This window comes from Rosa rugosa, chromosome 5 (assembly GCF_958449725.1).
Source record: "Rosa rugosa chromosome 5, drRosRugo1.1, whole genome shotgun sequence".
Taxonomy (NCBI): domain Eukaryota; kingdom Viridiplantae; phylum Streptophyta; class Magnoliopsida; order Rosales; family Rosaceae; genus Rosa; species Rosa rugosa.
The window spans coordinates 12,846,881-12,861,390 of record NC_084824.1 but is presented as its reverse complement, the minus strand read 5'-3'; the positions used below and the strand labels follow the sequence as shown (position 1 = coordinate 12,861,390).

The 14,510-nt window shown below is 39.5% G+C and overlaps 1 protein-coding gene across 3 annotated transcripts; it reads left to right on the top strand.

The window, feature by feature from the left end:
• Positions 1–5,317: 5,317 nt before the first annotated feature.
• LOC133710194 (uncharacterized) lies at positions 5,318–14,244 on the top strand. 3 transcript variants are annotated; one of them, XM_062136206.1, is made up of 24 exons: positions 5,318–5,638; positions 5,908–5,983; positions 6,238–6,314; positions 6,404–6,459; positions 6,612–6,687; positions 6,868–6,934; positions 7,296–7,362; positions 7,564–7,630; positions 9,247–9,330; positions 9,430–9,471; positions 9,601–9,756; positions 10,288–10,365; positions 10,494–10,559; positions 10,645–10,710; positions 10,819–10,947; positions 11,062–11,118; positions 11,314–11,403; positions 11,566–11,631; positions 12,293–12,361; positions 12,436–12,540; positions 12,692–12,817; positions 13,256–13,314; positions 13,388–13,424; positions 13,617–14,244. In XM_062136206.1, the coding sequence occupies exons 1-24, from the start codon at positions 5,405–5,407 to the stop codon at positions 13,872–13,874; spliced, it is 2,208 nt and encodes a 735-aa protein (XP_061992190.1). In that variant the 5' UTR covers positions 5,318–5,404; the 3' UTR covers positions 13,875–14,244. The 3 variants fall into 3 exon arrangements, with proteins under 3 accessions (XP_061992190.1, XP_061992188.1, XP_061992189.1); XM_062136204.1 differs by having other exon boundaries at positions 5,319–5,638; positions 10,491–10,559; XM_062136205.1 differs by having other exon boundaries at positions 5,320–5,638; positions 6,241–6,314; positions 10,491–10,559.
• Positions 14,245–14,510: the final 266 nt, after the last annotated feature.

Here is a 14,510-nt window from a genome sequence, read left to right as displayed (position 1 = left end):
CTGCAAATCTGGGTTTATAACTCCATCCAATTAAAAAAGAAAATTAAAACAAGAAGGGCCAATAACCATAATAGACATTGCTCCATAAACCAACATACTTTGTTAAACAAACAATCCAAAATTTCCAGAAAAGAGAGCAATTTAACAACCCTTTCTCATAAGGCCTACAATCATTCCAAAACAATGCCAATGTTCAATACATCATAGGCCTACAAACATGTAACAAAAACTTGGGGGCATCTTCACAACTTGCCTCAAAGTGCTGCATATTCCGATTCAGGTTGGCTTTTCTGCTGCGCCTTTCTTGCTGCAGGGTTTTGGCTGGTTTGAGTTGGAGGTTCATGGATGGTTTGTGAACTAGAAGCCCTTGTATTGGCAGCTTGGTTTCCCTCCATGGTCTTCATCTTCTTCCAAGCCTTCCTAGACTTGATGATTTGTTCCTTCAAGGTGCCATTGCCATTTGAACCTTGAACTTTTGGTGCCTACATAACCTTGAACCTTGAACTTATGCAACCATAAACAACATAACCAGAACAAGCCACGGAACAAACCAACTCATACATATCACAAACTCAAAGCATTAACCATCCCTTAACTTTTACCAAAAACCAAAAATGCACAGATCAAATCAAATCAAAAACAAATATCATGTAACAAACATAGGCTTGCATATTACAATGGAAAAATCAACCAACCTGCTACCTTTGTCTCTTTTTAGTTTGCTGGGGTGCAATAGAACTCCCTTCCCCCTGAAATGAAAAAAAATAAGTTAATGTTAACTTTCTGACACTCTTTGCACACTTAAGACCAAAAACAAACCAAGTAATGTAGTGACTTACTCCTTGTTGTGCAGCTGCTGCTTTTTTGGCCTTTGTGATTGGGCAACCCAACCTGTTATGGCCTTGTTTGAAGCAGACTTGGCATGTCATCTTTGTGTAGGTTCTTGGCATCTTTGATTTATCAATTGGGGCTGGTGGAGGCTGCTTCTTCTCATCGGGCTCCTTGGTTCTCTTCATTTTTGGTCTGCCGGCTTGCTTCTTATATGGGGGAGGTGCTATAGGGCAGTCCACTTGGTCCCAATCATCCTCACCAGCAATAGGATGAATAATGGGATTATAGGATTCCATATAAGTACTTGGCATCAAGTAATCATCACAAAAAAGAGCTGGGTCTGCCTTTTTGCTTCTAATGGCACAAATGGCATGGACACAAGGTATTCCACTTATCTGCCACCTCCTACATGTGCAAATGTGAAGCCTTAGGTCCACTGCATGCTTGCTGCCCTTTTCTCCCCCTCCAGTTATTTGGAACTCAAATTCACCAGAGTGATAAGCTCTATAACAGCTGCTCCTTTCTGCCACCTTCTCTAATATCTTCCTAATCCTTGGACCAACCATATCAGTCCATCTTTGAGCTGCCACTCTTCTGTTTGCCATCTTTACCATCATATCCATCCTTATCTTCTCCAACATTGTTATAATAGGCTTGTCCCTAGCTGGCAGGATTGCTGCATTGAATGACTCACAAAGATTGTTCAACAAAAGGTCACACCTTGAATCATCCCTAAAATAAGCCCTACTCCATTGTTCTGGAGACTTGTCCTGAAACCAAGTCCATGCCACATCATTCAATCCCTTCATCTCATCCATGTGTTTATTGAACCAAACCCTGGTGCTTGATCTAGCTGCATCCCACACTAGTTGCTTCAGCCCTTCACCCGGATGCTTGGCCTTAAAGTTGTTGTATAGGTGCCGGACACAGTGTCTATGTTCTGCCCCAGGAAATAATTCAGCTATGGCCATCCCCAAACCTTTTTGCTTGTCTGTGATAAATGTGTAAGATGAAGGCCTTTCCATCTTCAGATCCCAAGCCAAGTACTCCAAAAACCATCTCCAAGTGTCTCTGTTTTCAACTTCAGTAATTGCCCAAGCAATGGGGAACATACCATTGTTCCCATCAACACCAACAGCACTAAGTAGTTGACCAGGGTGCTGACCTTTAATATGGCAGCCATCTAATCCAATCAAAGGTCTACAACCCTCAATCCACCCTTTCTTGCAAGCTGCCAGGCAGATATAAAGCCTATGAAACCTCCTCACCTCACCTACCATCTCTGTCTTGATCTGAACTGTAGACCCTGGGTTGCTCCTCAACAACTCCTTCTTGTAACTTGCCAACATATTGTACTGCTGTATGTAATGCCCATCATTCATCCTTTTGGCCTTTGCTCTCCCTCTTGCAATTTTTTGCATGCTTACATCAACATTGAATTTCTTTTGGATATGGTTCTGCATCCCCTTCCTGGACCACTCCTCATCCACCAACAAGTCTTCTTGTACTTCCTTCGCTATTCTGTGGTATGTTAGATGATGACTCTCTGTAAGACTTGCACACTTATGCTCAAGTTTCAATGTCTTGATGACAAGAGTGCTTGGACCAAGTTCTGCAATATTGCTAGCATACAACCAAAATGGGCAGCCCAACTGACATTTAACCTCAATCTTGTTTCTGCTATTCTTTTGAAACCACAATCCTCTTCTGGTCACCAACCCACACTCTCTAACTGCTTCCTTAAGTACCTCAGAGTTTGCAAAAACATGGCCAACCACAAACTTTGGGTTCTTCAAATCTACCCTTCTATTCCAAGACTTCAACTTAATTCCTCTCCAAGTGGGGAAGGGAAGTGGATTACCTTCTTCATCTTCTTCACTTCCAGAACCATTCAAACTCTCAAGCTCATCTGTCCCTCCACCATCATCACTACATTCCCCTCCGAAGCCCATTTCTTCAAACTCTTCCACAACTCTCGGATTGGACACATTTTCTTCAAACTGGACATCATCTTCAGAATCAACAGGATCGTAGTCTGAGTCAATGTAAAAATCAGAACCTCCTGAACTTGAGTCACTGTCCTCTTCAAACTCATAGACCTTCTCCCCTTTGCTTCTGGTCTTATACCTTGCCTCCTTTGTTTGTCCCCCCTTCTTTTTGGATGCAGCTCCTCCAGCAACCTTCTTGCCTTTCTTTTCGGATGCAACTGGTTCAGCAACCTTCTTGCCCTTCTTTTTGGATGCAGCTGGTTCAGCAACCTTCTTGGCCTTCTCAACCTCACTAAACCTCCTATTCTTGCTCCCCTGTTTGCCACATACTTCTCTTCTTGGTTCAGGTGCTTGTTGAACTGGTTCAGGCCTTGGTTCAGCTACTTCTTGAACTGGTTCAACCCTTACTTCAGCTGGTTCTTCAACTGGTTCAGGCCTTGCTTCAACTGGTTCTTCATCTGCAGGCCTTGCTTCAGCTGCTTGTTCAGTTGGGTGAGCTTCAACTTCAATTGGCCTTTGCTCTGCCTGATCTTGGACCACTTCTGTAGCTTCAACCTCAGTTGGTTCAAATTGAGATGCTTGAGCAGCTTCCACACTTGGCTCCTTTGCTAGATCTGTTTCTTCAGCTGGCCCTTCAGAAAACTTCAGTTTCTTACCATCCCACGGCCTCTTCACTACATGTTTCTCCCTAGGGCTCCTAATAAATGTGTTGTAAAATCCACTAAATACCCCGAATACCCCTTCAGACCCTCCTCCTTGCCTATTGTTACAATTCTGCCCTTGCCCCATGTGACCTCCATCTCCTTGACTAGCAAACAAATCGGGCACCAAGTCACTAAGACCATTAAAGGTACTTTGACTTGCCTGCTGCTCCTTCACCCTGCCATCCACATCACTATCTGAGTCTAAATTGATGACACCATCTACCCCTTCCATCGGCCTGCTTCCTTCACCAACCACATTAACTCTACTAGAACCACAACCCCCCACACTTGGCCTATTTAGCTTACTTCCAAAAATGTTGGCATCTTGTTCTGCCTTTGCTTTCTCTGCTGCTGTCATCCTATTAAGAGGATTCTCCCAATCTGGATCAACAGGTCTCAAATCACCCTCTTCAGCCTCCTTTTTTCTCCTCCTACCACCACCAGTTATGAAGACATTAATCTGCCTTGTCTTCAGCGGAATAAGCTTCACCATTTCAAGTGCATCAGCATCATTCCTAATCGGCACCCAACCCTCATCGCAAAGTGTCCTAGGCAGCTTGAAGTAGTATGATATAGGCTTCTCCCTGTATCCTAGATCCCATGCTATGTTCCCAAACTCTGTCCATGCAATCTTATCTGGGTCTAGACCATCTAGCCAAATTCTCCCACCATCCTTGTTGAACCTAGCTACTTTGTACTTCTTCCTACCATCAGGCATCTTGTCAAAATAACCACCATGGTGTATTTCCATGGTGTATAAATCCTCTGGAACTGAAAACCAAATAAAAAGCAGAAAGCTTAAAATCCACTTCTAATCGAATCGAAAATGCATACTTAAAGCCAAACCCTTGCATATTGGCAGAAAACCCAGAAAACCCAGAAGTAGCTCATCTATAAATGCCTATAATTTCGCAGTTCATGTAATTAGAAGATTAAAAAACTGTTCTGGAAATTCAAACTTCAAGATTCCAATGCAAAACGACAAATAGAGGGAATAGAATACATGGACCACTCCCAATTTGAAGTTTAAAAATTCACCCCCAAATCCCGAAACCCTAAAAAACCATTTCATCTTAATCAAAAGCTAATCAAAACCCTAATCTTTGTTTACCCTAATCTGGACTCAGATTCTCTGTAAAACACGTTTTTTACCAGGTCCGACACTGTTCTCACAAGGAAGGAGATGAAAGTGAGACTTACCATCTTTGCTTCTCGGTCCAGATTCTCTGAAAAACCTCCACATCTTCGCCATCGATCACTTTTTGTCGGGAATCCAATGGAATCGACTCCTTTCCAGCCTGGTTGATTCACTTTTGTCGACTTTTGGGTTTGGGAGGAGTGGGAGTTCGGGTATGATTTAGGTCGACTTCTGTGTGTAAGTGTACTTGGTTTGGAGGGAATCGAAGTTTTCATCGAGTTTTGGGACTGATGTGAGTAAAAAGTCCATTTAGCCCTCTTTTTGGGGGTCACGAGCGTCACACGTGACTCGAACTGACGGACCCGTGACGGAAAGTCCCCGTAGGTACTACGTTGACAACAAATTAGAAGTCCAGGTATCACTTTGATACATTTGAAAGTTCAGGTATCATTTTGACAGTCCTCGGAGTGTCCAGACACTGTCTGTGCATTTTTCCCTAAACTTTTTGCTTCCTTCTCGGCGAAGTTCAGCATAAAGAAGAGTTTTCTCGTCTTGGTTAAACTTTTTTTTTTTTTTGGGATAGAATCTTGGTTCAACTTTAAAAAAGCAAAAAAGGCGCATTTTAACGGTGGCAGATTGATTTTTCATGTTGGCGCTTTTTAAAGTCCCAAAATCAAAAGCGCAGAACCCCAAAACCCAAAACTCTCTCTCTCTCTCCGATCACTCTCTCAGGGTATTCAAGAATGGATTTTGGGGACGACGACGACTGGAATTTCAGCGCGGAAGAGCTTGATTCCCTCGAAAGAGACGCTTTCCAGAAACTCTCTCAGCAACGCATCAACTCCGCTTCCACTTGTTCTTGTTCTTCTTCCTTTTCATTCAATCACCACCACCACCCACACCAGTCGTCTTTACCCACCACCACCACCACCAGCAATGCCTTCGAAAGCTTCATTCCGATTTCTCTTCCTAACCAGGTGAATTTCCCTTTCTTGTTTCTTGCTTTCAAGTTTTTAGGGTTTCGAATGCCGAATTGTTGGATGCTCTTAATCTCAAAATTCAACACCGTTATGTATTTTATGCTTCCATATTTTCATTCATATATTGTTTTTGTTCAGATTGTGTTGAAAATGTTTATATTTATGATGTGCGTACACTGGAAAGTCACATTGTAGTAGAAGCAATGGCATTAGGTATTGAGAGTTTCGTGTTTCGCACTTGTGTTCTAATCACCATCTTCGTGTAGGTGCCGCCGCCGCCGCCGCCTTTGTCTCCTGGAGCCAGAGTATTACCTTCTTCTCTAGACGTTAAAGTAAACCCTGGTCAGTGCTTAACTCCCACTCTTGTTGCTTCACTCATATGCTACTCAAATTGATCACTAAGAGATGTTCCTATTCGTAAAAGGCCAAATTTGTCTTTCATGTTTCGAATTTTTTGACAATGAGTAACTAAGGACTGCAATGTCCCACCTTATCAGTCTGAAGTCTTTGCATAATGATATTATTCGCTGGTCGTATTATTCTCCCTGCTGTCTAACTCTGGGTTCCTATCTGCATATTGTTGCATTTTGGCAAAGAAGTTGAACGGAAGCTCACTGTCAAATTTTTTCTTCATGCTACTGGAAACATTGCTGCAAAATTTTCTTATGACCAGGTATGTATTCTATTTGCTTTCAGAATGACGATTTGAAAGACTTTTCAAAACTTATCTTTTGCTTACCATCTATGTATTGTCTTCCCCAGGCGTTGGTAGCTGCTTTCCGCAAGATCCCCAAAGCCGCATGGAATGCAAAAGAAAGGTCCTTTCCCAAATTTCCCACCTGATGAAAGCTGCTTTAAAACTGCGTTATTCTTATTTTTTATATCTTGTATGGAATATGGTTCAATGGGTTTCTGGTTGACATGCTGTGTGAGGGAACTTCAGCTGGATGTGATAGTGATGAAACTGCAGGTTATGGATGTTCCCTGTGTCTTCTTTGTCATCGGCAGAAAAAGTTCTTCATGAAGTATCAGGAGTCAATGTTGAGGTGACAACTTCTGCTCTTTTCCAGTTTTTATTTGTTCTTTTACATGATGATGCATTTTTAATTAATGTACGTTTCAGTTTTGTTGTGAACACTGTTACCATTTATGGTTGAACCTTTGTAACAATGCTTCTTTTTCACTTCAGTTTCATCCTGATTGTTGTTTTGTTGCAATTTTTACAGATAGAGAACTTAGATCCCTTAGTCCACCGGGCCATTGCTGCTGTGTCTGTTGTTCCAGATATTCGAGGTAATTATGATAATTCTAGCTTAGTGAAGTTCAGTACACATGTAATGGTTACATTCTCTGTTAATAGTACCTTTGTTAAAGGTAAGAACTGTCCTTTTTTCAGTCAATGTTCAATTTTATATGTAATTTACTTGTGGATTTCATAAAATCTGGATTAGTGAAAAAGCATGTTGTTTTGAGTCCTATAAAGTTGGATCATAAGCTCATGAAGAATAAAACTGGGGTCTCAGTTGTAGTATCCTATATCTGTGCCCTATTTTAGAGTAACAAGTTCTTTTTCATTTTTATTTCTTTTGCACTTTTTCTACTTAAGCTAATTTTTAACATTTTTTTTCTCTCTTTTTGGTGTTTGCACTGCCAGACCTGTATGACAGGATACCTAGCTTTATTGAATCAAAGCTCTTGGGATTTCAGCGAGAAGGTGTAAGGTATCTTGTCAGTCTGGAGTTTGTTCCTGATTTAATGTCTGTTGTATTCAACTTGCATAGGATACTATATTCTGCAGATGATTGTGAGGTTTTTTTTTTTTTTTTTTTCTCTCTCTTTTTTCTTTTTCAAAATTGCCATTATATTTAGTCTTTTGCTGAACTGTTAATTTTTAATATTTTTCCGGTATTACACCTTCTCAGGTTTATCTTGCAGCATGGAGGGCGTGCATTCCTTGCTGATGAAATGGGACTGGGGAAGACTTTACAGGCAAGCATCTGTTCCTATATTAATAGTCTCATAAAATGAATCATGCATTTGAAAGGATTTTCTACAAGACAAGTCTCAAACTCCTATTTCTTTGCTAAGCAGCTTGTAGTCTCAAGGATTTTAGCTCTTTACTTTATTTATGACAGCCAAATAAGAATACTAATGATGTAGGTAACTATGAGCAAACGGGGGCGGGTTACCCACGGGTTTTCCCCGCATTTGTCAAGCGGGGGCGGGGGCGGGGTTTCCCATTACCCATGCGGGTTCCCCATTTTACTTTTTTTTTTTTTTAATTAAGAACTATTATTTTTCAATCTCAAAAAACAGAAAACCTATACCTCCGTCTCATTCTTTCCCACCTTCAACGAGAAGGGCCGCCATGGCTGGAGGTCTCAAAAAATAGAAAACCTATACCGTTGGATCTTTCAGGCGATCTGGGACGATCCAACCGTTGGATCTTCACATAATTTTGAGAGGATGATCCTAAGGGCGATCCGTGAGGATCCGACCGTTGGATCTTCATATAATTGTGAAAAGATGATTCAAAAGGCGATCTGTGAGGATCCGACTGTTGGATCGTCATATAATTTTGTGAGGATGATTCTAAGGGCGATCCGGGACGATCCAACCGTTGGATCTTCACATAATTTTGAGAGGATGAACCTAAGGGCGATCCGTGAGGATCTGACCGTTGGATCTTCGTATAATGTTGAGAGGATAAACTTAAGGGCGATCCGTGAGGATCCGACCGTTGGATCATCGTATAGATCGGTAAAGATGATCCTCTAGGTGATCTGTGAGGATCTGACTGTTGGATCGTCGTATAATTGGGATTTGTGAATTATTTTTTGTTAAAAAAGGAAAGGATAAAAAATCTAAAAAGATAGAAAATAAAAAATTTAAAAATAGAAAACCAAAAAAGTTCATCTAGAGAAAATGGTAAATGCGGGTGGGGCGGGGAATCCCCCATTTGAAAATATCCCCAAATGGGAAACGGGGGCGCGGGGGAAACTTGAGGCGGGGGCGGGGGGCGCCGGGGTGGGGGAATCCCCCGTTTGCTCATTCTTAGATGTAGGACTACATAAGGTGACTGGCGCCAATGATTATATTTGGGTGGCCTGTAAATGTCAAAAATTTACTAATTAGAATAACAGAGAAACATGTTCTCGAGGTAGATATATAAGTTTATCAACAGCACTTGCGTTTCATTCAACGGAAAGTAATAAAGTCTGATTTACTTCACAAGAGATTTGAACCGTCATTATGAGCTTCAATGGAATTCCCAACTAGTTTAAGAAGTATCAAAAGATTCATAGTAAGAAGATCTAAAACTTCAAGGGTGTTATGTATTTCTAAGAATCAAATACATTGACTTTCTCATCTGGATTTTATTGATACCTTACATCTTACTCTTACACCTATTTTCTGAGTTCTGACTCCTTACATCCAAATCCAGAATCATCTCTAGCAACTTTAATAACAGGGAACATTGCTGTAATGTGTGCACTGGGGCTCCCCCTCGCTTAATTATAGCGTGATTTGTGCCAATATGGTAGCGGTACCTCCAGAAAATTGATATTTATCACCAAAGATTGAAAGCCTACACTGTTTTTCAGGCTATTGCTGTGGCTTCCTGCATTCGTGACTCATGGCCTGTTCTTATACTCACACCATCTTCATTGCGTCTGCAATGGGCCTCTGTAAGTGTGCTTTATCAACATCAGTTCTTGAGAAGGCAGATCATACCCCAACTGATGTACTCTTCTGGCTTCTTTTTTTTTCTTTTTTTTTTTTGGTAGATGATTCAACAATGGATGAACATTCCTCCATCAGATATACTTGTATGTTGTCTACACAGGCTCAATATTTTTGTGATTTTTTGTTTGTACGGCAGGAGCATTGGGTACTTTCTCACTGCTCTGATGCCTTCTTTAATTTGAAATTGATATTTTGAATTTTACTTTCACTAGGTTGTTTTGTCCCAATGTGGGGGTTCAAACAGAGCTGGATATACATTAGTATCCTCAAGTTCCAAAGGGACCATTCATCTTGATGGCCTATTTAACATAATCTCTTATGACACAGTCCCTAAATTACAGAATCTGCTGATGGCATCAGATTTTAAGGTAAGAATTGAAACAATCATCTAGTTTTGTAAAGTACTTCCCCTTCCTTTGATTTTAAAGTGCCTGTGAAGACAGAATTTAGTGTGATGACTAGTGATATTCTTTGGGCTGAAAATGCTAGGCTGTTGGAGAACATGTAAAAGAAAAATGATCTTAGCTGAATATTAGGGTTTTGCAATATAGATCTGGGGTATACTTGAAACGTGGAACCATGGTGTACACTTGTTAAAGCAGAATGTGACAAAACAATCGTAAGTTACGTTATTTCCTTGAATGATTTGGGTTTCTTTCACAATTCAAAAGTTTCAAACAAACCACAAAAGAGTCATTTAATGCTTCTTCTGGATATCTTTTAGAAGGAATTAATAACATGATGGCAGTGATGGAGATCTAATACTATATAACATTTGCCTTCCCAAAAGTTGAGTCTTTTTTAAGTTAAGAGATATTCATGGTCACTAGGAAATCATATGGATATTCTTCTTTTCCTTTCCCCCCCCCCATTGCTTGCCATAATGTGTTTTTGTTTAGATTGTGATTGCAGATGAGTCGCACTTTTTGAAAAATGCTCAAGCAAAAAGGACAACTGCTTCCCTGCCTGTCATCAAGGTCTTTCACTCTTGTGCACTGATGTCTAGCTAGCAACTCCTAACTTTGTTCTCAGTTTATATTTCTACAATCAAGATTAAAGCATATGTCCCTCTCTCTAACTCTAAATTTGAGAACTTGTCCAGAAGGCTCAATATGCAATACTGTTAAGTGGAACTCCTGCATTGTCCCGACCGATCGAACTATTTACGCAGGTGATTTTTAATTCTAGCTTAGGATTTGCAGGTATATATGTACATAGAATTTAATCAGTCTTTTATTGGTTTCTGTCACTAACAGCTGGAAGCCTTGTATCCTGATGTATACAAAAATGTTCATGAATATGGCAAACGATATTGCAAGGGTGTAAGTTACTATTTCCTTTTTGATGAAGTGTTTTACATTATATGATCTTGTAGATCTTCTATCAGGTCGTAAGAGAATTTCTTTTCCTTTACACTTTTGAAATTTCAGGGAACATTTGGAATGTATCAAGGTGCAAGTAACCATGAAGAATTGCATAATTTGTTGAAGGCAACAGTGATGATTCGGAGACTCAAAAATGATGTACTCTCTGAACTTCCTGTGAAGCGCAGACAACAGGTCAGCATCTGTATGTTATATTCAATCTGCTTCTTGACCTGTGAGATGGCCTTGGTAGTCCTGTTACAATCTTTGATTATTCTTTTTTTTTTTTTTTTCCTGCGCTGATCCCAGGTCTTCCTAGATTTGGCTGAAAAGGACATGAAACAAATCAATGCTTTATTCCGTGAGGTAATTTAAATCATTGGTAGTTTGGTTATATATGAAATCTCTTTAATCAAGTTCATAATTCTAGACTGCATAACTAATGTTCTAAGGTGGTTCAACTATTCAAGACGAAGTTTGTTTATATGTCCCTCATAAAGTTTACATTATATCAAGTTTGTTTCTCAAGTAAAGAGCTAACCTTTATATTCTATGTTGTAGTTGGAGGTGGTAAAGCTGAAAATTAAGGCCTGCAAATCAAAAGAAGAAGTTGATTCACTTAAATTTATGGAGAAGAATCTTATCAATAAGGTATGCCTGCTGATTATCCTCAGAGGAGGGCACATAGGGTTGGCGCATATGTTGCCATTCTCGTACTGGGAATGCTGAAATAGTCATGAGATTTCTTATTTTATCTTTTGCTTTATTATGGATAGCTAACCTTAAACTCTTTTACAACAAATTTTTCTCTAGATTTATACTGATTCGGCGGAGGCCAAGATCCCAGCAGTTCTGGATTACCTGGGAACTGTCATCGAGGTACTTCGGCCCGTGTATATCTTTCCTTAACTTCTCTCCTGAAGTGCTGAACTGCATGTTATTGTATGAACCAATTAATGGAAAACGGTTCCCAAAGACAAATTATAGATAACATTTGGTTTTGGTATGAATGTGTGTGTGTGGCAATGTGCTTGTATTCCAACTCTACTGACATGGTAATCCAGCTTAGTGGATTTAATGCTTTTAAATTGTCTTTTGTACTGCATTTCATGAATGGAATCCTTTTCACAGCTAGTTCTAGGTTGACAATTTTAAAATTGAGGTTTATAATTTCCTTAGTACTTACGTTCTTTTTATGTTGAAATGAATACTATATTTTTAGATAATAAGATCATTTGTCAATTTTGCAACCTGTATGTATCATTCCATCTTTATTCATGATTTGCTGCATGAGCAGATAATCTATTTTTTGGTTACTTGCCATCTGAGTTCTTTGAGCGTTTCAGTCGCTCCAAGATTAGGTCGAGATTTTAGTCTTTACATGAAGCTCAGTGACCTAGATTTTTCTTTTCTTTCTTATAACTTTTTGGGGTTATGTCCATTTCTTGTTTGGCTTATGCTTTCGTTTCATCCTCATTAGTTTGCTTTACATATATTCCTTTTTGGATGTTTGAACATTGTTATATAATGGTTCATGTAGGCTGGTTGCAAGTTTCTAGTATTTGCACATCATCAATCCATGATCGATGCAATATATCAGTTTCTTCTGGTAAGGACACATGAATTCATACTTTGCCATGAGATTTGTTGAACAGATGCTGATAAGAACTGCAAAATTTTCAGAAGAAGAAAGTGAGTTGTATTCGAATTGATGGCAGTATACCTACAGTAGAGAGGCAAGCATATGTTACGCAGTTTCAAGAAAAAGATTCTGTCAAGGCAGCAGTGGTATGGCAGTTTGCATTGTTTATATGAAACTGTTTTCCTGTTGCAAGTTGAAATTGTTAAAAGAAGTTCAACTGAGAAAGTTGGAATACTATAGCTCAATGTGGCTCTATGACTTGAGATGCTAAGATTCATCTTTCTGAATATCATGCAGCTATCTATCAAAGCCGGAGGTGTGGGATTAACTTTAACAGCTGCAAGCACTGTAATATTTGCAGAATTGTCGTGGACTCCTGGTGACCTAATTCAAGCTGAAGATCGTGCTCACAGAATTGGCCAGGTGAAATTATTGATCAGAAGCATTCTTTGCACTAATTCAAATTAATTTCATTAACAAATCATGTTTGGCCAGGGTTAGATTGGTGTGTGGCTTCCTATGGGTTTTGGGTCTCATAATTTATCTGTTCTTTAGCTTTATACCATGATGAGAGACTATATGTTTGGTCAGCTTGGTTTGTTTCGTTCTTGTTACATTTTCTGTTGATGGGTACGCTTGATGATATCAGATCTGGTGCATCTTTAAAATCTAAAAATGATATAGATTTGCCTGTTTAATAGGAGTTATGAATTATCTGCACTGGTTAATGTTTAAATTATTACCATCAACTTTTTTTATTTTTTTTGAAAAACTATCAGTATTATTTTTTTATTTATGCTCGCATATTTAAGATGATGATGCACATTTCTTTTTCCTTAAGAAGCTTCGTTCATGTTTTAGGTGTCCTCAGTCAATGTATACTACCTTCTAGCGAACGACACAGTTGATGACATCATATGGTACACTCTTAAGCAATTGACTGTTTTCTGATTGATTTGACATCTTTTGTAATCCAACCCATTCTCTCTTCAGGGATGTTGTTCAGAGCAAGTTGGAAAATCTGGGACAGGTAACTTAAACCCTTGTTGCCTAGCTCTATATAGAAACACAAAGCACGGCACATACACGCACACACTTTTAAGTTTTAAGTTATGTCACAATGGTTTGATGTCTTGATGAGATGGTATTCCATCTAGGAAGAAAAAGAATAAGAAGTTTCCTGTTTAGAATTGTAAACTGAACTCTGGTTTTGGGCAATCAGATGCTGGATGGCCATGAGAATTCGTTGGAAGTTTCAGCCAGCCAGCCGCGAAATAGCCCTGCAAAGCCGAAAAATAGCCCTGCCAAGCCGAAAAATAGCCCTGCAAAGCAGAAAACACTGGATTCTTTCTTGAAAGTTTCAACCAACCAGTCAAACATCAGCCCAGGAAAGCAAAAAACACTTGATTCCTTCTTGAAGCGTTGCAACAACAGTGAAGACCATGAAATTGAGCCCAAATTTAAATACCCGAGGCAGTAACAGACTACAGGATGGTAGTAAGGTAGTTCCATTTATGAGAAGTTGAGATATAAGGAAGCATTTTGGTTTTGGATCGAGATAAAAAGAGTGGTGCAGGTTGGGTGACCAGTGAATCCTAGAGCCACTCTCCGACTATGCATTTGCTACTACAGCATTGACTTGCAAATCCACTAATTGGATGCTTGCAAACCCGCTCAAATGGATATGCTTCCAGAAATGAGGAATTCCATGTTAAGCAAGTGACCCAGGTTTTCCTACAATTGGCTATCATATGGAAGATGCGAGCTTCTTAAATTCTATACTCATGTACATGCGGACTGATGTATATACTACTGCAAGAAAATGAAGAATTTGCCAGATCTTCCTAGAATCTTGTTTTATCCCGAGTGACACTGTATAAAAGGAGTTAGAAGGGTAGTCTAGGAATTTGCTGTCCGTTTTTTCATTCACTCAAACTCTCAAAGTAAGAAAACCTAATAAAATTCTTATTAACCGTCAAGAAATATTTTACTGACCTTTAATGAACGCTCACTCATATATGCTCGATATCTTGAGTTCATGCCACACTCCACAAAGGCACAAACACTGTAATATCCATGATCATATACATAAAACACATAATTAACTCCGTCGTAC